Here is a 21,990-nt window from a genome sequence, read left to right as displayed (position 1 = left end):
GTCAATCCACAAGTGGCTCCCGGCATTATACCTAAAGCGGACATTGACATTGGCTGCACGGAGTCACATGAACAGCCACTGGAATGTGAGATGTAATCTACACCTCCATTATGATGATAGAAATGCATATTATTTAGTTTCATGATTTTACATTTGAGCGTCATTATTTCCATATAGCCTACACTTTCTCCTTCTGAACTTCTAACAGGAGTGTGGCGTGTGTGGATTTGTGACAATGGTCGCATGTGTAGCTGCTCACCGATTTGCAGTTCGACCTCTGAAACATCCACTATGCAGGTGTCTGCTATCGCTGGTTAATGCCTGATCTAATTGAACCTAGGCCTAAGCCTCCATCTACACCTATTTTCACCTACTTTTCCTTTTCTCAGTGTTTTTTGGTTTGTCAGACTTTCAGAAACTCTGTTATATGTGATTTTATACATAGAGGCCGGTATTCAATCTAAGGCACGTTTAGAACAGCGCTCCAAACAGCAGACAGTCCGCCTTTTAAAGGCAATTTCCCCGGCATTCGCAGAGATGGCATTCAGTCTCTAGATCGTCCATTGGATTGAAATCCAGACAAAGCATTTTTTCTTACAAGGGGATCCTTCTTTTGCTTTTTTTCCTATTGGAAAAATGTGTAAATCAATGTTGTTGTTTTTTTTAAGCTCGTCTTTATGGTCTGTATATGGTTGCTTTCGGAAATAGTTTATTGACTTACAAGTAAACTAAGTGTGTGAGATATTTTAGTAATAATTTATTGAAGTACATTTTGAATACTAAAGGATTGCACAAATTGTTTGTCATACAGGTATTTTTATATTCACAGGAACAAGTTTCATGAAATCTCGTTCATACTCATGTAAAGATTGATTTGATCGCGTGGCTCTGAATTGAATAATGAGTAAGAGATGAAGTGAGATGCTACTATAGAATGCATGTGCTATATATATGGTTAAAGATCCCGTGGAACTGTGGTATCATTTGATCTTACAATCATTAAAATTGATGACAACACCAGGACAAAAAGTTATCGGTTTTTAATAAATACATGCTATATTTAATGCTTCTCATCTACAGCATTAGGCAGTTATGCATCTTTATAAAGCGATGTAGTCCGGTGTTCTACGGCGCCGGCAAGTGTTGCTGTAGTGCACGTAAGAGGGAGGGTTTTTGATAAGCTCTATGGCTAACTCGGATCTTTATATTACATCATGTGGATCGGCTTGACTTTCTCAAATCCATCACAACAAATGAGCCTTATACGTTTCCATGGCACATTTTCTTTGTTTGCCGTGATTTCATAGAAATAATCATTTACACAAGAAATATCCAAAAGAACAATTGTGCCTGAAGCCATGATCTGTTAATAAAGCAACAGTATGCGTTTGTTTGATTAATGAAAGGATAATCTCATGAAATGTTCTACAATACATCCAGAAGAATGTTAACTCGAGACGAAACAGACATCCTGAAAGAGGAATCATTACAGGAATGTGTTGTATGTACATGATACTTTTCAATCCCCTCCTTTCCAAAGTTTCAAAGACCAATAGCAATTTGAGAAGATAAAAAAGACGCCATATATATTTATTTTTTATCCACTTGCCTACCTATTCTCACGCCACTTCTCTCCTGTATCCCACAGTACATTAATCATAACATTTAAAAGTTAACGATGAACAATTAGAAAGTCATTTATAGTCAGGTACACATTTGAGAAAGCTGTGTCATATGTAATAAAGAACTATAGACAAAAAAGAAAAAAACTGTCATGATAGATTTAAACAAACTGCTGTACTAAGTACTGGTTCTGCAGCCACAGCTTTCTCCCACATTCTCCGTTGCGCTGTGTCACTCTGCTGCGTTGCCACTAACAACTAGATATTCCACCTGACTCGGCAGATGGGAAGGGATCTGTTTATTTCAAAATACGTTTTTCCCTCTAAGGAATTTCCTTCATAATGCAGTAGTATATACTTGCATAGCCTTACACACACAACCTCTTCGCATAACTCTTTGGCATAGAGACATTCTCTAGTTGAGTAGGTGTGGTTAGTGGTAGCGCAGCAGGAAACAGGGGGCCAGAGGTTAAAGGTTGAGTGTCATGTATGAGTCATCTAGCAGGACACTTCGGTGGACTTGAGCGCAGTGCTGCTGTTCGCTGTGCCTTCCATACTGTCCGTGTGGGAGCGGCCACGCTTCTCGTTGGTGTGTGACCGGCTCCTGTTTCCCTCGTTGGTGTGAGACCGGCTCCTGTTGCCATCCATGGAGTGGATGCTGGAGCCGGAGGCAGTGCGAGAGCGGACCAGTCTGGTCATGCTGGCGGCGGGCACTGAGGAAAGGAGGAGGAAGAGGAGACAAGGTTAAAGATCCATTCACACTGTGTTCATGGTCAACTGAATTCTGATTGTGGGCACTATATTTCATATTTATATTTCATAATCATTATAGAACAGGTTAACTGACATCCTGTTGTTATCTGAAGGTGCAGTTACTAATCTCACCCACCAGGTGGCAGGCAAACTCATTATTACAGGTTGACGTTGAACACCCACGTTTCTTTTGCAAACAGTAATAGGGTATCCTATTACTTTTTACATAGTTAATTAAATACTTGTGTTAATATAATTACTGGTCAGCGTTGGTTACACAGAGAGTGTGTGTTGGAGTGTGTACTTACTGTAGCCCATTCCTTGAATGAAGTACTTGAAGGCCTCTGTCAGCTTTGCAGGCTGTTGAATGAGCAAAGGAGAAAGTTAGCAACTTGTTTCCCTGGTATTATCAACATAATGACATAACAGACAGATTCATGTCCTATCCCACAAACTGTGATAATGAGAGGCATATGTATGACAGCTGTTGTAGCAGCAGGTGCTGAGCTGGGTATTAGCTCTCCAGACCCGACGTGTGCCTCATTGCTACTGTCACTAATGCTCTTAAGTCAAGCTGCCGTTGTATTAACCCCCTATTGATTATCCCTTTACCACCCCACCTCACCTGCGTGAACATGTTAACAAGTTAGAAACGCACCTGGTCAACCATGGGCAGGCCTCCGCAATCCGCCATCTGGATCAAATAAAAAATAAAAAGGCCATGTGATTTTGGTCCGTTAACACGTCATTCAAGAGGGCAGAGTTAAGGTATCAGGTCAGCCGCGGTACGACATTAGTCACCCCCCATTACACAAAACAACCTCCCATCTAACACTTCCTCAACGTGAAACAAGTGTTTTCCATCAGCCTCTGGCCAGTTAACAGTTTAGCGTCTGTAAAACGTGCCCATTTCAGGACAGCCAGGGGCGTGCACGTCATAGGTAGGCCAGACAGGAAGGATTGTGACCTGAGTGATGTTTATCAGGGACCAAACAGAGGTAAACAAACTCGAACAGGGAGGGCACAAGCTGGACTTGGTCCAATAAGACACTCAAATGTTCCATTGCAAAACGTTTTCCATTACATGCCTAATGAACAGACCCTGGAGGCTGGGTACAGCAGCATAGCCTCAACCTGCGGTCTCAGGGGTCCAAGGCAAGGCTAGTAAATCAGTCACCAGGTAGTTGCTGAGCTCCTGGAAGCTCATCAGACTGCCTAGCCAATATTATGACCTATTATAAGCAGGAGGTAGATTGTAGGGGGCCACTCACCTTGAGCAGTGTGGTCTTTGTCGGGTCCAGCTTAGTATTGCACTCTACCTGTAGATGCACAGTACAGAGTCTAATTGAGTGACTAAATATTTACCCTAGTAGAAAAATAAATGGTAGGTAACTGGGGGAGTCATATTTTATTGCTAGAATAGCTTTTGTGGTGTTTGTTTTCTTTCCCTTTTTTGTCCCATGTTTAAATCCTAAAAGTTTTAACCTTTGACAATATCTTGTTGGGTAGGTCAGGGCTCTCCAACCCTGTTCCAGGAGGACTACCCTGCAGTAGGTTTTCACTCCAACCCCAGTTTTAACTAACCTGATTCAGGTTAGGTGCGCTAGATTAGGGTTGGAGCGGAAACCTACAGGACGGTAGCCGTCCTGGAACAGGGTTGGAGAGCCCTGACTTAGATGAAAGGACAACACATGTTCTCAGGAACTAAAGACCAGAGGTATTAATGTTAATGAATTGTTAATGGCCGTTAGGATTACAGTGTGTATTTAGACTTACCACAGCATCAACAGCCGGAGAGCTGTCTCCTACCACCAACAGAGAAGGACACCTGAGAGCAAAAAATGTTTTATTGCTATTTTGATACGCGAGGCTTATTTGATTTAATAGAAGTTTGGTAATACTTAGGTTGTGACGACTGTACTGATATGAGTGTGATGCATGTGACATCCTGGCAACTTTGAGAAAAAACCCTTTATATCGGAGTTGTCCCTGTTGATGGTCTATGCATATTCATGAGGCTAGCATAGCATCTCATTCTCCATTGAATACAGGCGGTTGACGTCTGTATTCAAATAATGAGATGTATCCACCAATCCGAAGAGAGGAACAGGAAGGAGCTTGACAGCCCGCCGTTCCGCTCTTTGGTCAACGAATCCCATTGTTAGGGCGGAGACTAGCATCTTGTCATTATATCCATCTGTGGTTATAGTACTACAGAGTCAGGAGTATTTCCCAGACAGAGTAACCACCAGACCAGGCTATAACTAGGGCCCAGAGTTTCCAGGTCAGGGAAAACTCCTGGCTCTAGCAATATGCCATGTGGGATGATTGAGGTATGCCGAAAAGTCTGAAGGTTTGGAACTCACTTCAGGGTTCTGACGGAGACTTTCCCACCAGGAATGGGCCTCTCAATCTCCAGATCCCGCCGGCTGAGAGGGAAAAAGGTGGGATATCAGTGAGACCCAAACTGAACATACTGACATTTTACAAATATAATATTACATATATATGTTTATTATCTATTATAGATATGTAATAACATATATTGAAATATTATAAATACATATATAAGATACAGTATATTTCTATAATGAATATACAGGCGTCCTCTGGAGGACGTGATTATGTATATTAAATATATACATGTTTATGTGGAGTCAAAGGAGGTTCATGGTAATCTGTGTTATTCTCCGCATTGAGGAGTCTAGTGTATTTACATGTTGTAAGACTTGATTAAAAGGGAAACTTGGGGATTTTGGCAATGAAGCCCTTTATCTATTTCCCCATAGTCAGATGAACTCATGGATAGCATTTTTATGATTATTCTCTGCAGGAGCCCAGTGAATTTACCTGTTGTAAGCTTTGACAAAGTGGTGCAGGTTGTACTGGTTCATGTCATTCATGATGTGATGGCGGTAGGTGGCGATAAGGTCATGGTTGTTGGATATTTCCTCCTACAGAGACAGAAATAAACACCTACTCAGACTCTGTGACCTAGTGACAGTACTGCAACATGTAAGCCTGCCACGAACTGTCCTATATCCATGTAGCCCATAATTGGAATAGAGTCAATGGGATTATGCTGATGTGATTTGCAGTTTCAATCACTGTCTATTTTGGTGCCCACTGCTCACCTTTCCGAAGAGATGTCCGATGAGCATTTCGGGCAAAGCAGTGACCTGAAAAGAGATTGAAAAGAAGATTTGTATATATTTTTTCATGGGTCAAAAAGCAATCATATACATAGCAACGTTAATACTGTATAAACAAGCTACGTGACAATGTTGACAATCTAAAAAGGGCTGTATAAATCATCAATGTTGATGGATTGTTGTGGATTTGTGGTTGTGTGGAGATGGTCCTGTATAGTACCTTGTTTGCAGCCCAGTCCATCCATCCCTCAGCACAGTGGTTGATGTTAACCAGAACCAGGCCTTCCACCAATGCTGGGTAGTCCAGCTAAAAACAGAAACAAACATTTGGTCAATGACTTCGTAATGGTGAAACTATACAAACAGTGCTCATTGAAACCTCATAGGGGTCCATTTCATTCACTATACTCATTGAAACCTCAACGTTTCGTAACAGAGAGAAGTTAGTTATGGGTCAGTTAGGAGTTAAAACATTATTCGTATCCCTCCATCATCTGGGTTCCAGCATATTGAGACGGAGTCCCTACAGGGCCGGGTGTTTTGGTACGGAGCCAATGTACATTTCCAGACTCAGCAGCAGACTAAAGTAATAAACAGGACTGTACACCCAAAATCAGCACAGCATCACTGGGAACATTAATCTACTATAACTTCTAATCCCGGTTTGATTAAAACTCTTCATAATGAACCAAATTTAAGCATAATTGAAAGGGGAAGGTAGGAGGGAGGAGGGCGTCAAACTCACAGCGAATCTCGCCAGGATGTAGGCTCCAGCTCCGACGGCTATTCCAATTATGCTTTTCAGGCTGGTTAACAAACAAAAAGAATATCATCAGATTTTTTGGGGCGAATGAATGAGGGTCTAAGGTATCATGGTCTTTATTCATAAAGCATCTCAAAATAGGAGTTCTCTTCATTATGATCTAAAAGGCAAAACAGCACTTCTAATCTGAGACACTATGAATATAGATCCTGAACGGTAAGTAGCATGACATGCTGACCACACCACTCGCATCGCGTGTGCGAGCATTGCAAAATAAATTGACACATACATGTTATTCAATCATTGCACTCACACTGCTCACGCGCGTCAGCGAGCGTCTGCGTATCCAGGTACTAAAATAGAACTTGGTTCTACTTGTGACACTTGACACACTGCATGTCCTGCCTCTCCCATCTCCTCATTGGTTTTTAGGAGCATATACCCACGTGGGTGATTGAAAGATGAACTGAGGTCCACACTCCAGTCCAGTTAGTGGTGGTAATGCACCTTAAAGTTGGTTGCCTACCACCATATAAAGTCCAAAGAAGAAGACTCCTGAAGGAGGAGAGATTACTAGAAACTAACTCGGTTTACCCTTTTACCTGTTGAATAATTGTCAGAGTAGAGGACCTTGTGCATTTCAGGTAAAATAACAACCCAATGATTATATCCCAGTACAAATTAGCTAGTAACAGTAAGCTAGCTAGCTAAATTTCCATAAATGTTTAATGCCTTTCAACCTGTCCCCAAACTAATATAGTTGGTTCAGAGTTCATTTTGATATTTCTAGCTACGTGTCCTGATCGCGTCTGGTGTGGGTGGACAAAATCACCATGCGCACGAGCGGTCTGGTCAGCATGTGAGCCCTATGGACGGGGTTCAAATATATGAGGAGAAATATATTTCATGAAAATATTTCATCAACTTCTAAATCTTATAAAGTCCTTGTTTGGACTTACCCAAAATGCTTGAGGACCAGGGGGAGGGACTCAGACAGCTGATCCATGGAGGGGTACTCGTACCTGGAGACAAAACAACAACCGTCAGGATTAAAGTACTTCCATTATCAACACTTTACAATGCTTCTTATCACTGCCCTCCATATCTCTATTCCATCAACAGCCTCATACTGGTTTCTCCTATCCTTTCTTTACTTTGATCATCTCTCCTATTCAGATCAACGGGGATCTGGACTCAAGATGCAGACGATCATAAAAACGAAGCACCAGAGCAATAAGGTAAAAAACTATATTCACCTAACAAGCAAATGATTTATCAAGAGATCAGTGTAAATGGGCCACAACAGATCTAGATGCTACAGTACAGAGGACAAAGGGTGACAGACGAACAGGCTGGACTACATTTGGTGCAAAGGCGGCGAGGTCTAGGGTGGTCAAGTGGTCTAAGCCGCTGCCTCCAGAACTCATACCGCTGCAGCATGGGTTTGAATACGGCCCAGTGCCGTTTCAACCCACTCTCCTCCATCTTTCCTCTTTACATCTCGCCTATCCAATCAACAACAAATAAGATAAGGCGACTGGGCTCACCCAGTAGAGAAAGTGTTGGCCCCCTCGTGCTGCCCAGGGGCATCGACGTGGCACACAGCAAAGTGCTGCATGATCTCCTGCATGTCCTCATGCTGGAACATGGAGTCAAAGCATGTCTTGTCTGAAACATGGAGATCCGGTACAGGATGTTAGTGATGAGGCTGGATCTCACATGATTTGTGGATGTCAAATGTCTATCACGGTGACCATTGTGTGCTTCTTCCCAACTTTCAAATATATTACTATTTTTTTTAAATGTTCATCTTTATTTAGCCAGGTAAGTCATTGAGAATCAATTATCTTTTACAAATGAAGTAAATTCACTTTTCATGATGTTGACTCTCCGTTATAGTCAACAAATAGATGTTCTCATTCTTAAACGTAACAATACCAAAGTGCATGGGGACATTAGTCTTACATTGAGGGGTAATATCAAATCCATTAACTAGGATGGGATGAATGAAACATATGGGGCTTACGGTTCAGTCCAATGTCATGGAAGGTGAGGATGACGGGCCGGTCTCCTTTGGGCATCCCCTTCATGGTGCAGTGGATCCTTCCATGGGGAGTCTCCACATCGTGCTCCTAAAGAAGGAATAAACCACGGTTAGCAAATAGGGGTACCACAGCACTCTGTTCAATTTCATAAGAAAATATCCAAACATAACAACAACAAAAAGTTTTGCCCTTCAAAATCACTTGTTTTTAACTTGGGCTGCATGTATTTTCTCCAACACAACACATTGTAATCAGAATACATCCAAACAGACTTAAAGTTCGCTCTGAATAAGGGGCAGCAGGTAGCCTAGTGGTAAGAGCGATCAAATCCCTGAGCTGACAAGGTTAAAATCTGTTGGTCTTGCCCCTGAACAAGGCACTGTTCTCTGTTTGGCCATCATTGTAAATAAGAATTTGTTCTTAACTGACTTGCCTAGTTAAATAATAAAAACAGGATAAAATAGCAAAATGTAAAGGCTTCATGAGAAAGTTCCATTGAAAACAAATGTATCCAACTTTCAGTGAAACAGATCATTGGCTCATGCAAAAGCAGTTTCAGTATCTTCAGTACGTTCTGTTTCTCAAGGAGTCATCGACCAGAGCATCTGGCAATAAGGTTTTAACAATATGATTCATTTCCACATGATTTCTGACTGATGCGTATTACTTCCAAAGAACCATCAGTCCACCATGTTTTTCACAATCAGAGATTGTTTATTTTAATCCCACAATAGTACAGAAGAAAAGATAGAGGTAAACAAGCCCAAGACAGCCTATCAAAGCACACCATCAACTACTCCATAACTGACAGAGATCCAACAGTACTTACAGAGGTTTCAATCTCAGCAACAACACTCTCCATGTCCGAATCCCCCTCAAGAACCATGTTTCCTAGTGGCTTTTGGTCACCCGTACTGAGTAGTAAACGGAGGTAGTGCTCTGAGCTATAGATCCAATTGAAGGTAAGCTTCTGTAAAGGTCTTTATGAGGAGACTTGTCTGAGGGTTGTGTTTTATACCCCTGGTACTTACTACTCTGCATAAGCCCTGGCCTCCCATGGTGCTTTGCAAGGTGGTCAAAACAAGATAATTCTTGCTGAAGAGATCCCTAAATTGGATCAGCACAATGTCCGAAAGTGGGACAGCATGGGATATTTAATGAGGACTAGTGCAAAGTGAAGAGTAAGCAAGCCATCAGATCAGTGGGAATAAGGTATAAAAGAGCAATGAATAACTTTTAACCCAGTTGCCAAAATATCCTAATTTGATGACATATCAGGCAGTCAAGAAAGAGAAAAATATTTTTTTTTTTTTGTAATAGCACTGGCATAATCACATCTGAAGCCTTTATGGTGTTTTAAGTCATTCTGTTAGGTATGTCTGTGTGGCAATGTTTCAATAGATTGAAAACTAACTCAGTATCGTTATGAGATACCGTACAAATACATTGTTTCATGTCTCAATGTTATCAGTGTGCAGAGATTATCTTTAGTCCACTATTCCAAAGATAAAATAGACTATTGGCTCCTAGGTGCAATTTTGTTTGCGGCACGTTCAATTTCATAGGCCTAGCCCACTAGACCTACTGATACTGCAAGTATGAGTGGTTACCAATAAAATAATATTGCCACTGGAATAGGGGAGGAATCCTGACGTCATAAACCCCATACACTGACCAAAACAACTCTTACAAGGAAGGTAGTTAGGTCCAGGTTAAGACCCTGAGGAGTTGTGTCTCAAATGGCAAACTATCCCCTACATAGTGCACACATTTTTACCAAATGAATTTGGGCTCTGGTCAAAAGTAGTACACTGCATAGGGAATATGTTGCCATTTGTGACGCAATAAGAGTCAACGATGTAGTCAAATCCAGTTCAACCAAGGCTTCCCTCCAGGTTCACATAACCTATTTACATGACCTGAGGTAAACATCTGACGGCAGTGTCGTCTAGGTAGCCACGGCTTATTTGGTTGCAGTTTGATATAGACACATGCTGAGCTAATCTCATTGAGCTAGCTAGAGGAGGGGAAGAGGAGAAAAGAGGAGGAGGGATACATGTGTAACTTGTGTGCCTGAGCTTAAGGGGGGGGGGAGAGGGGGGGCAGCCTGGGAACGGGACAGGTGGCTGAGGTGTCCCTCCTCTACCTGCGTCAGTAGGGCTCTAAGACACAAAGCGATATTAAACGCTTGCCCTGGAAACCTGAGTTGACTAATCCCAGCAGGCGTGAGGGTCGGTTTGCACGAGATGGTTAGCTGCAGGCAAAATCCCTCTGCCACCTCTGAAAATTCTCAGGTCGGCATACAGTATAATACGTTTCAGGATATTGGCATGTGGTAGGATGTTTATAAGGTACTTTGACAAGTTAAGAATGAAAGCATATATTGTTAGGTAGTGGGTTCCCAGTGGTGCAGTCCACGGTCCTGAATGTATGTAGTTGGTATGTAGTTGGTATGTAGTTGGTATGTAGTTGGTATGCTGCTGGCTGTATGTCAAGTCAACATACACATTCATACTACAGTGTGCTCAAAATTAAATTATACTTTTCCCTCTTTAGATTACACAAAGGGCTACAGATGAAACACTAGTGCAGTAGTCATGTAACGTCATCTGTCAGTATCAAAGAGACCTAAATGTATGCAAAACTTCCACCAGAAACACCTAAGTACTGCAAGATGATTCATCAATCATTTTCCTTTCACATTACTAAAATATCCCAACCTAATCCATGTAGACATTCATCTGACTACTCTACACTGAAACCTGTGGATTATGTCAACATGTGTAGATTTTGATGGGTATCTACGTGTGTACCATAGGGACATACCTTTATCACAAGTTGCGCAACAGCTGCTCTCAACCCCTAGAAATGACAACGGTTATAGAGAGTGAAGTTTTGCCAATAAGATATGATAAAATAGAGAATATAAGTAATTGTCCTATGGGCTGCATTGTGTTTTAAATATAAAGAAAGGTATCCATAAAGGACCAGTATCAAGATATAGTAAAAACATTTCAGACTGTTCCTGACAGCTAAACAGTCAGCATTTATCTATGGAGTTCAGTTGTCATATAACCCAGTTTAAACAACATTTTGCTCAGGCAAATAAACCATTGTCTATAGTACATGCAAATCAAATGTATGATCATAGTAATGATCATGTGTTTACTTACTGGCAATTCCCTGTCAACAAGCAGGGCTGCTTTTGGGGCAACTTGGATGTCATCCATCTCTTTCAGTTGAAGAAGCCGAGAGAGACAGAGAGAGAGAGAGACTGTTATTTAGATATACGTCGACTGCTTCAACCAGTGGTGGAGCGTTCCTCCGTGTTTGAGAGGAAGTTTCATATTACAAAACACACATACCTTTCTGATCCCTGTACATTTGTTTTGAAATCATGTTATTACGTTAATAACTTAACACTGAGAAAACAAGACTGGTACACTCTCGTTCAACAGTGCATTTGAGTATTTTCAGATACACTTGGAAAGTACACTGCATTTACAAATACAGTCCAATATTCAACTACTTGTCTTTTCAAATAAACAATATCTACATACTTACTTACTTCGAAATAATTGAAAAGTTATTAAAAAAATATTTTCAAAAATGTATAGTATTTGAACCCATATCTGGATCGTATAGGTACCATGCTTTCCTTCCCAACCTTTGTATGATCCTTCTACGGATCTAAACGTCTCCAAAACAACTTGAAGAAGGGTTCTCCTCAAATGTTTGACAGGTGGTTTCCAGGAGTTGTTTACCAGGAGTTGTTTTCCAACCTTCCACTCCACAGTTAGCCATGACCACCTGATTTTTACACAAAGGAATGACAGATGACTAAAACACAACATCCATGTTGCCCTCTTGTAGGGATTGATGTATGACACTGTTTTAAGACTACAACACTAGCAGTACACCAGGCCCTAGCTACAGCTACAGTTTTCAAAGCATTTTAAACCAGAATGAACTCAAATGAGAGTCGCTCCGGCTATTTCGACAGAGGGAGGGAGTGGGCGAAAAATTCAATCAAGCTGCTGTCTAGAGATCATGCTGCTGTGGATCATGATGCTAATTTGGTCGGATTGTGTGTGCTCTACTGTGCATGCAAATCAAATCAGATGGTAAACAGACAGGGTCTTTGTGTCCGGCAAGGCCAAGGCAGGACAACCAGTCGAGGCAGGGCGGGCAGGCAGGCGAGGCTGGTAAAGGAGTCAGGCTCTTCCTCCGTGGTGGGCTTACTGGGCTTGGCCAGCACACAAGAAGCTACTGACACTGCACAGCTTCCATAGCTCCCTTCACACACAAACACAGTACTCTCTCTCGCTTCCTGCCTCACACCATATTCCTGTGTCTCACTCTCTCCGCTGCACAGCCATAACAAGATCCTTTGGATCTGATCTCTGTACAGGTTTGAGATGTGCCTCTCCAGTGTAATTTATTAAAGGAAGCAATTAATTTAACACAGAGTTTTGGGTGTCTGGGCAGGCTTCCATCAGAAGAGCATCCGGACTCTACGGCTACATCCCAAATGGCACGCTATTCGGCCTAGAGCACTACATAGGGAGCAGAGTGCAATGTGGGAGGCAGACCGTAACAGAGGCCTCTGCCAGGCCTCACAATAGTACAGAGAGGAAGAGGAGTATCAATCAAACAGGTTCATTTTTCGGATGTGTTTTTTTTTAAAGACATGACGCCTTCCACTACAAATCCTTCGTTGGAGAAACTGTTTGCCATTTCCCACTGAAATTCCAACATTCTATTCAATCCAACCATGTGAGAGAAGTTACACAACCCAACACAATCTGGAAATGTTGATAAAAACTGTTTTGTATTTATAGCAGCGCAGTTAATCCTATTGGTGTTAAAGAGGCTAGTCGTGATCTTGAAACCCATGTCTGTATTTTCAAACCTTCTGTTTTGGTTTGAAATTATGGCCAAGTAAACCAAACACCATTAAACCCAAACCAGTTTCCAGACCTGTAGATAGGCTTGGTGCTGAATAGGCAGTTTGAGACAACTAGGCCAAATGTTGTTTACAAGCTAGGATGCCCTTTTGACTCTCCTAAGCTAATCTTTTACCTGGCGGTATAAAAAAAACTACCTCTCAGGACATCAGTAATACCTCACGAGTACAGAGCATGTTCACTCTCGCACTCCTTCTCTGCCCCCTCCCTCTCTGTGTCTGAGGAAATTCTCCCTCTCTTCCTTGCTATATACAGTTGCTTGCGAAAGTATTCACCCCCTTGGCATTTTTCCTATTTTGTTGCCTTACAACCTGGAATTAAAATTGATTTTTGGGGGGGTTGTATCATTTGACTTACACAACATGCCTACCACATTGAAGATACAAAATATTTTCTCTTGTGAGACAAACAAGAAATAAGACAAAAAAAGCAAACTTGAACATGCAGAATAATTCACCCCCACAAAGTCAATACTTTGTAAAGCAACCTTTTGCAGCAATTACAAGCAATTGCAAGTCTCTTGGGGTATATCTATATAAGCTTGGCACATCTAGCCACTGGGATTTTTGCCCATTCTTCAAGGCAAAACTGCTCCAACTCCTTCAAGTTGGATGGGTTCCGCTGGTGGACAGCAATTTTTAAGTCATACCACAGATTCTGAATTGGATTGAGGTCTGGGCTTTGACGAGGCCATTCCAAGACATTTAAAATGTTTCCCCTTAAACCACTCAAGTGTTGCTTTATCAGTATGCTTCGGGTTATTGTCCTGCTGGAAGGTGAACCCCCATCCCAGTCTCAAATCTCTGGAAGACTGAAACAGGATTCCTCTCAAGAATTTACCTGTATTTAGCGCCATCGATCATTTCTTCAATTCTGACCAGTTTCCCAGTCCCTGCCGATGAAAAACATCCCCACAGCATGATGCTGCCACCACCATGCTTCACTGTGGGGATGGTGTTCTCGAGGTGATGCAAGGTGTTGGGTTTGCACCAGACATGGTGTTTTCCTTGATGGCCAAAAAGCTCAATTTTAGTCTCATCTGACCAGAGTACCTTCTTCCATATGTTTGGGGAGTCTCCCACAAGCCTTTTGGCAAACACCAAACGTGTTTGCTTATTTTTTTATTTAAGCAATGGCTTTTTTTCTGGCCACTCTTCCGTAAAGCCCAGCTCTGTGGAGTGTACGGCTTAAAGTGGTACTATGGACAGATACTCCAATCTCTGCTGTGGAGCTTTGCAGCTCCTTCAGGTTTATCTTTGTTTCCTTTCTGATTAATGCCTTCCTTGCCTGGCCCGTGAGTTTTGGTGGGCCGCCGTCTCTTGGCAGGTTTGTTGTGGTGCCATACTCTTTACATTTTTTTATAATGGATTTAATGGAGCTCCGTGGGATGTTCACAGTTTATAACCCAACCCTGATCTGTACTTCGCCACAACTCTGTCCCTGACCCGTTGGTCTTCATAGTGTCGCTTGCTTGGTGGTGCCCCTTGCTTTGTGGTGTTGCAGACTCTTGGGGCCTTTAAGAACAGGTGTATATATACACTGAGATCATGTGACAGATCATGTGACACAAATAAAGTCCAGCTGTGTGCAATCTAACTAATTATGTGACTTCTGAATGTAATTGGTGGCACCAGATCTTATTTAGGGGCTTCATAGCAAACGGGGTGAATACATATGCATGCACCACTTTTCCATTTTTATTGTCTTTTAATTTTTTTAAACAAATTTTTTTTCTTCGTAATTTCACTTCACCAATTTGGACTTTTTTGTGTACGTCCATTACATGAAATCCAAATAAAAATCTATTTAAATTTCAGGTTTTAATGCAACAAAATAGGAAAAACGTCAATGGGGGTAAATACTTTTGCAAGGCATTGTATCTACAGTACCAGTCAGACGTTTAGACACACATACTCATTCAAGGATTTTTCTTTATTTGTACTATTTTCTCCATTGTAGAATAATAGTGAAGACATCAAAACCAGGAAATAACACGTTGACTCATGTAGTAAGAAAAAAGCGTTAAACAAACCAAAATATATTTTATATTTGGGATTCTTCAAAGCAGCCACCCTTTGCCTTGATGACAGCTTTGCACACTCTTGGCATTCTCTCAACCAGATTCATGAGGTAGTCACCTGGAATGCATTTCAATTAACAGGTGTGCCTTGTTAAAAGTTAATTTGTGGAATTTCTTTCCTTCTTAATCTGTTTCAGCCAATCAGTTGTGTTGTGACAATGTAAGGGGTATACAGAAGGTAGCCCTATTTGGTAAAAGACCAAGTCCATATTATGGCAAGAACAGCTTAAATAAGGGTGCATTAGCAAAAACCATCCAGCGCTATGATGAAACTGGCTCTTATTAGGACCGCCACAGGAAAGTAAGTTACCTTTGCTGCAGATGATGTTCATTAGAGTTAACCGCCTCAGAAATTGCAGCCCTAATAAATGCTTCAGAGTTCAAGTAACAGACACATCTCAACATCAACTGTCCAGAGGAGACTGCTTGAAAACCAGGCCTTCGTGGTCGATTTGCTGCAAAGAAGCCACTACTAAAGGACACCAATAAGAAGAAGAAACTTGCAAAGGGCCAAGAAACACGAGCAATGGACATTAGACCTGTGGAAATCTGTCCTTTGGTCGGATGAGTTCAAATTTGAGATTTTTGGTTCCAACCGCCATGTCTTTGTGAGACGCAGAGTAGGTGAACGGATGATCTCCGCATGTGTGGTTCCCACCGTGAAGCATGGAGGAGGTGTGATGGTTTGGGGGTGCTTTGCTGGTGACACTGTCAGTGATTTATTTAGGATTCAAGGCACACTTAACCAGCATTCTGCAGTGATACGCCATCCCATCTGGTTTGTGTTTAGTGGGACTATCATTTGTTTTTCAACAGGACAATGACCCAACACACCTCCAGGGTTTGTAGGGGCTGTTTGACGAAGAAGGAGAGTGATGGAGTGCCGCGTCAGATGACCTGGCCTCCACAATCACCCAACCTGAGATGGTTTGGGCTGAGTTGGACCGCAGAGTGAAGGAAAAACAACCAATAAGTGCTCAGCATATGTGGGAACTCCTTCAAGACGGTTGGAAAAGCATTCCAGGTGAATCTGGTTGAGAGAATGCCAAGACTGTGCAAAGCTGTCATCAAGGCAAAGGGTGGCTACTTTGAAGAATAAAAAATATATTTTGATTTGTTTAACACTTTATTGCTTCATGATTCCATGTGTTATTTCATAGTTTTGATGTCTTCACTATTATTCTGCAATGTAGAAAAATAGTAAAAAATAAAGAAAAACCCTTGAATGAGTAGGTGTCTCCAAACCTTTGACTGGTACTGCATATACTGTAGTTCTCTCTTCCTTCCTTGCTCTCACTGTGTCTGTCTGCCCTACCTCATCCCTCTGTTCCTCCCTCTCTCTGAGGATATTAAAATTTTACTACCTCCTAAGCACATCCACATCTATTTTTTTACAGTGTGGTGCTCTACCATGTATCAGATCCTGATCTCTCCTTTCACACTGATGTTTTTCAAGAACTTGTGCGTAGATGAGGACAACAGACAATTCCCCAAAATAATCTTAGCGTGCAGAAGTGAGACTGCCTTATGGATTCATCCAACACAGGAAATGTTGGAACCATAAACCATAAATATTTGTCTGCGTGACAAATATTGGCACAATACTCTAACACTTTCTGACTGAGAGACAGTTTAAATCCAGATTATTTAAATCATGTTACAAAACACCTACTCTCCACTACTTGGTTAACAAAACACTACTGATTGGAATTGGGAAGCAAAGTCTCTCTTTTAGGTAGCTAAAATTAAGGCCACTGCCACCTTCCTTTTTTCTTCAATACAAAAACCAAACCAGCTGCATCTGTAGAAACAATGATTGCTTCACTACATTTTCAGTACTCATTTAATCTGTCAAATCCCCCGCCCCATTCTGAAATATTAGGAGCAGGGCAGACTCCTACTAGCTAAACTAAGCTCCTTACGGACATATAAATCTTTCCCTATCCCAGTCTGCTGTCCCCACTTACTTCAATATGTCCACCATTGTTCGTGTACACAAGACACCTAAGGTAACTGAACTCAAAGACTATCGCCCTGTAGCACTCACTTGTCATCATGAAGTACTTTGAGGCTAGTTAAGGATCATATCACCTCTACCTTACCTGATACCCTAGACCCACTTCATTATGCTTAACCGCCCCAATAGATCCACAGACGATGCAATCGCCATTGTACTGCACACTGCCCTATACAATCTGGACAAGTGGAATACCTATGTTAGAATGCTGTTCATTGACTATAGCTCAGCCTTCAATACTATAGTGCCCTCCAAGTTCAAATCAAATCAAATGTTTTATTGGTCACAACTGGTTGTGCAACTGGGTCCTGGACTTCTTGACGGGTTGCCTTCAGGTGGTGAAGGTGGGCAACAAAACATCCACTTCGCTGATCCTCAACACAGGGGCCCCACAAGGGTGCGTTCTCAGCCCCCTCCTGTACTCCCTGTTCACCCATGACTGCGTGGCCACGCACGCCTCCAACTCAATCATTAAGTTTGCAGATGACACAAAAGTAGTAGGTCTGATTACCAACAATGATGAGACAGTCTACAGGGAGGAGGTGAGGGCCCTGGGAGAGTGGAGCCAAGAAAATAACCTCTCAATCAACGTCAACAAAACAAAGGAGCTGATCGTGGGCTTCAGGAAACAGCAGAGGGAGCATCCCCCTATCCACATTGACGGGACCACAGTGGAGGTGGAAAGATTTCAAGTTCCTCGGCATACACATCACTGACAATCTGAAATGGTCCACCCACACAGACAGTGTGGTGAAGAAGGTGCAACAGCCCCTTTTCAACCTCAGGTGGCTGAAGAAATTTGTCTTGGCCCCTAAAACCCTCAAACTTTAACAGATGCACAATTGAGAGCATCCTGTCAGGCTGTATCACCGTCCTGGTACGGCAGCTGCACCATCCGCAACCACAGGGCTCTCCAGAGGGTGGTACGGTCAGTCCAATACATCACCGGGGGGCAAACTACCTGCCCTCCAGGACACCTACAGAACCCGATGTCACAGGAAGGCCAAAACTATCAGTAAGGACATCAACCACCCAAGCCACGGCCTGTTCACCCCGCTATCATCCAGAAGGCGAGGTCAGTACAGGTGCATCAAAGCTGGGGCCGAGAGACTGAAAAACAGCTTCTATCTCAAGGCCATCAGACTGTTAAATGGCCATCACTAGCCGGCTTCCACGCGGTTACGCAACCCTGCACCTTAGAGGCTGCTGCCCTACATATATAGACTTGGAATCACTGGCCACTTTAATAATGGATCACTACTCACTTTAATGTTTACATACTGCTTTACTCATTTCATATGTATATACTGTATTCTATTTTACTGTATTTTAGTCAATGCCACTCCGACATTGCTCAATCTAATATTTCTATATTTCTTAATTCCATTCTTTTACTTTTAGATTTGTGTGTATTGTTGTGAATAGTTAGATACTACTGCACTGTTGGAGCTAGGAACACAAGCATTTCGCTACACCCGTAATAACATCTGCTAAATATGTGTTTGTGACCAATAAAATTGCATTTGATTTACTATGCGTTTGGACGGTAAGATGGAAAAGACTCAATATCGCCATCTGCCGGCCTTTGGCCTAGATAGTTACTGTGTATGTACCGATGCTCGTTTCAAAGTAACATCACATGATCAATGACATCAGAAGCAAGATCCTACGGATTACGCTGTGGTTCCGGTGCTTTCTTCGATTACAAGTTGCTTTCAAACAACAAGTACTTACAATGTACTTACATTTTACACTAAACAAAAATAAACTAAACATGCAACAATTTCAAATATTTTCCGGAGTTACAGTTCATATTAGGAAATCAGTCAATTTAAATAAATGAATTAGGCTCTAATCTATGGATTTCACATGACTGGGAATATAGATATGCATCTGGTGGACACAGACACCTTTAAAAAAAGTACTGGTGTGGATCAGAAAACCAGTCAGTATCTGGTTAGACCATCATTTGCCTCAGGCAGCAGGACACATCTCTTCGCATAGAGTGGATCAGGCTGTTTATTGTGGCCTGTGGAATATTGTGCCACTCCTCTTCAACGGCTGTGTGAAGTGGCTGGATATCGTCTGGAACTGGAACACCCTGTCATACACCTAGATCCAGAGCATCCCAAACATGCTCAATGGGAACCATGTCTGGTGAGTATGCAGGCCATGGAAGAACTGGGACATTTTCAGCTTCCAGGAATTGTGTACAGATCCTTGTGACATGGGGCCTTGCATTATTTTATTTGTAGAAATGTTTAGTCATTTAGGAGATGCTCTTATCCAGAGCGATTTACAGTAAGTAGCAAGTGCACACATATTTATTGGTACTGGTCCCCTGTGGGAATCACACCCACAACCCGGGCATTGAAAGTGCCATGCTCTACCAGCTGAGCCACACGGGACCACACTGAAATGCCATGCTCTACCAGCTGAGCCACACGGGACCACACTGAAACATGAGGTGGTGGCGGCAGATGACACGACAATGGTCCTCAGGATCTCCTCACGGTATCCCAGTGCTTTCAAATTGCCATTGATAGAGTGTATGGCGTTGTGTGGGTGAGCGGTTTGCTGATGTCAACATTGTGAACAGAGGGGTTATGGTGGGGTTATGGTATAGGCAGGCATAAGCTAAGGACAACAAACACAATTGCATTTGTCTGCAATTACAGTTACAGTTAAAACAACTATTCAGACGTAAAGAGCATATTCTCCAGCGTGCCAGTGGCCATCGAAGGTGAGCATTTGCCCACTGACGCCAAACTGTTGTCAGGTCAAGACCCTGGTGAGGTGGACGAGCACACAGATGAGCTTCCCCGAGACGGTTTCTGAAGTTTGTGCAGAATTTCTTCAGTTATGCAAACCTACAGTTTCATTCATGGGTGGCTGATCTCAGATGATCCTGCAGGTGAAGAAGCCAGATATGGAGGTCCTGGGCTGGCGTGGTTACACGTGGTCTACAGTTGTGAGGCCAGTTTGACGCACTGTCAAATTCTCTAACAAGGCGTTGGAGAGGGGTTTGGTAGATAAATTAACATTACATTATCTGGCAACAATTCTGGTGGACATTCCTGCAGTCAGCATGCCAATTGCACTTCCCTCAAAGCTTCATACATTTGTGGCATTGTTGTGTGACAAAACTGCACATTTTAGAATGGCATTTTATTGTCCCCAGCACAAGGTGCACCTGTGTAATGATCATGCAAGTGTGGAATATCAGCTTCTTGATATGCCACACCTGTCAGGTGGATGGATTATTTTGGCAAAGAAGAAATGTTCACTAACAGGGATGTAAACAAATTTGGGCACAACATTTGAGTGGAATAAGCTTTTGTGCATTTGGAACATTTCTGGGATCTTTTATTTCAGCTCATGTAACATGACACCAACACTTTCCATGTTGTGTTTATATTTTTGTTCAGTTTAGATTTTTTCAAATAACTTCTCCTGCATGGTAGCTCAGCAGGTAGAGTCGAGTTTCAGAGATCATAACGCTGGCGAATGCAAATACATATGACATTTATTTTGACACCACACTTTCTGCACATGTGTTTTATTTAGTATAAGCTTCTAGACTAAATAATGCAATAGGTTCACAGTGACAGCAAAAAAAGAAGCATGACAGAAGGCGCGAACCTGTAACAGTAACTGACAATAGGCTACTAAAACCCGAGACTAACCACTGCGCCACGGAGATTTGACCACCTTTATGGAAAATAATTTTGTATGAACAAACGCTGCTTTTCATTACTTGCCAACATATATCACTAATCTGCATTGTGTTAAAAGCTCCAAGTAGCCTAATTAATAGATTTTCGGCACAATTTGGTGAAAACGCTTCTGAAGCCTCGGTTCCCATCACTACCCACTAACACACGAACGCAGGGGTTGCAGCAATGAGGCACGATCGCAATTGGATATCATGTAATTGGGGAGAAAAATAATTGGGTAAAATGATCAAATACAGAAAGTATTTGTTCAAAAATGTAAACAAAACAAAAAGCTTCCTGTTTGGAATAATGGCGCTCGTGGTGCGTGTATATGCTGGTTTGACGCAATAGCTACACTGGGTTGGTACTAACATCTGGAGAGTTTAAAGGACCTGTATTTTGGTCAATTGAATTACGCTGTAATATCCAGAGATCGATTCAAAAACACTGACCTGTTAAGTTTGATTGTCCACTGTTGATCTCCCACACAAAGTAGTTAAACACTTTAAATGGTTTGCAAATCGCCTCAGTAATATTTATTCACTAAGGATGGGTTATATTTACTAGTTACTTGCATCTGAGGGAAGGTGTATCAGGGCGTTTATAAAGCAGTAGGAGACAGCCCAGCCCCCTTCCCCTTCTCCACTTGCTATTGGGCAATATCACTGCATTTGGTAATACTGCTATACTGTTCCCAGCGGTTGAATGAGAAAGGGGATGACACTGAGGCTGCTGATTGACGTGTGTCAGTAGTACAGTTGTAGTGAAGCAGCCTACATCCATTGATGCCCACTTCTCACCTCTAACTACATGTATTTATCCGGACATTTTTGCATTTTTAGTGCAATTATTACATTCACTAATTTTGTGACGTG

The 21,990-nt window shown here is 42.1% G+C and overlaps 1 protein-coding gene across 4 annotated transcripts; it reads right to left on the bottom strand.

Moving 5' to 3' along the window:
- Positions 1–1,025: 1,025 nt before the first annotated feature.
- On the bottom strand, positions 1,026–21,710 carry LOC129830807 (protein NDRG1-like). 4 transcript variants are annotated; one of them, XM_055893552.1, is made up of 17 exons: positions 21,568–21,710; positions 11,985–12,145; positions 11,509–11,567; positions 11,162–11,197; positions 8,317–8,422; positions 7,838–7,958; positions 7,250–7,312; positions 6,273–6,333; positions 5,748–5,834; positions 5,510–5,554; positions 5,226–5,329; positions 4,742–4,804; positions 4,152–4,203; positions 3,647–3,694; positions 3,034–3,069; positions 2,684–2,735; positions 1,026–2,335 (listed from the first exon to the last, which is right to left on the bottom strand). In XM_055893552.1, the coding sequence occupies exons 3-17, from the start codon at positions 11,563–11,565 to the stop codon at positions 2,121–2,123; spliced, it is 1,146 nt and encodes a 381-aa protein (XP_055749527.1). In that variant the 5' UTR covers positions 11,566–11,567; positions 11,985–12,145; positions 21,568–21,710; the 3' UTR covers positions 1,026–2,120. The 4 variants fall into 4 exon arrangements, with proteins under 4 accessions (XP_055749527.1, XP_055749526.1, XP_055749528.1 ...); XM_055893551.1 differs by lacking the exon at positions 11,985–12,145; XM_055893553.1 differs by lacking the exons at positions 11,985–12,145; positions 21,568–21,710 and adding an exon at positions 11,904–11,928.
- Positions 21,711–21,990: the final 280 nt, after the last annotated feature.

This window comes from Salvelinus fontinalis, chromosome 32, assembly GCF_029448725.1.
Source record: "Salvelinus fontinalis isolate EN_2023a chromosome 32, ASM2944872v1, whole genome shotgun sequence".
Taxonomy (NCBI): Eukaryota; Metazoa; Chordata; class Actinopteri; order Salmoniformes; family Salmonidae; genus Salvelinus; species Salvelinus fontinalis.
This window is presented reverse-complemented; position numbering and strand designations above follow the sequence as displayed.

Coding starts and splice junctions, on each gene's coding strand:
- LOC129830807 (XM_055893552.1), bottom strand. CDS start 11,565: ATGGATGACATCCAAGTTGCCCCAAAAGCAGCCCTGCTTGTTGACAGG. Junction 6,334..7,249: donor CTGGTCCTCAAGCATTTTGG/GTAAGTCCAAAC, acceptor TTTGTTAACCAG/CCTGAAAAGCATAATTGGAA. Junction 5,555..5,747: donor TGGACTGGGCTGCAAACAAG/GTACTATACAGG, acceptor ATCTCTTTTCAG/GTCACTGCTTTGCCCGAAAT.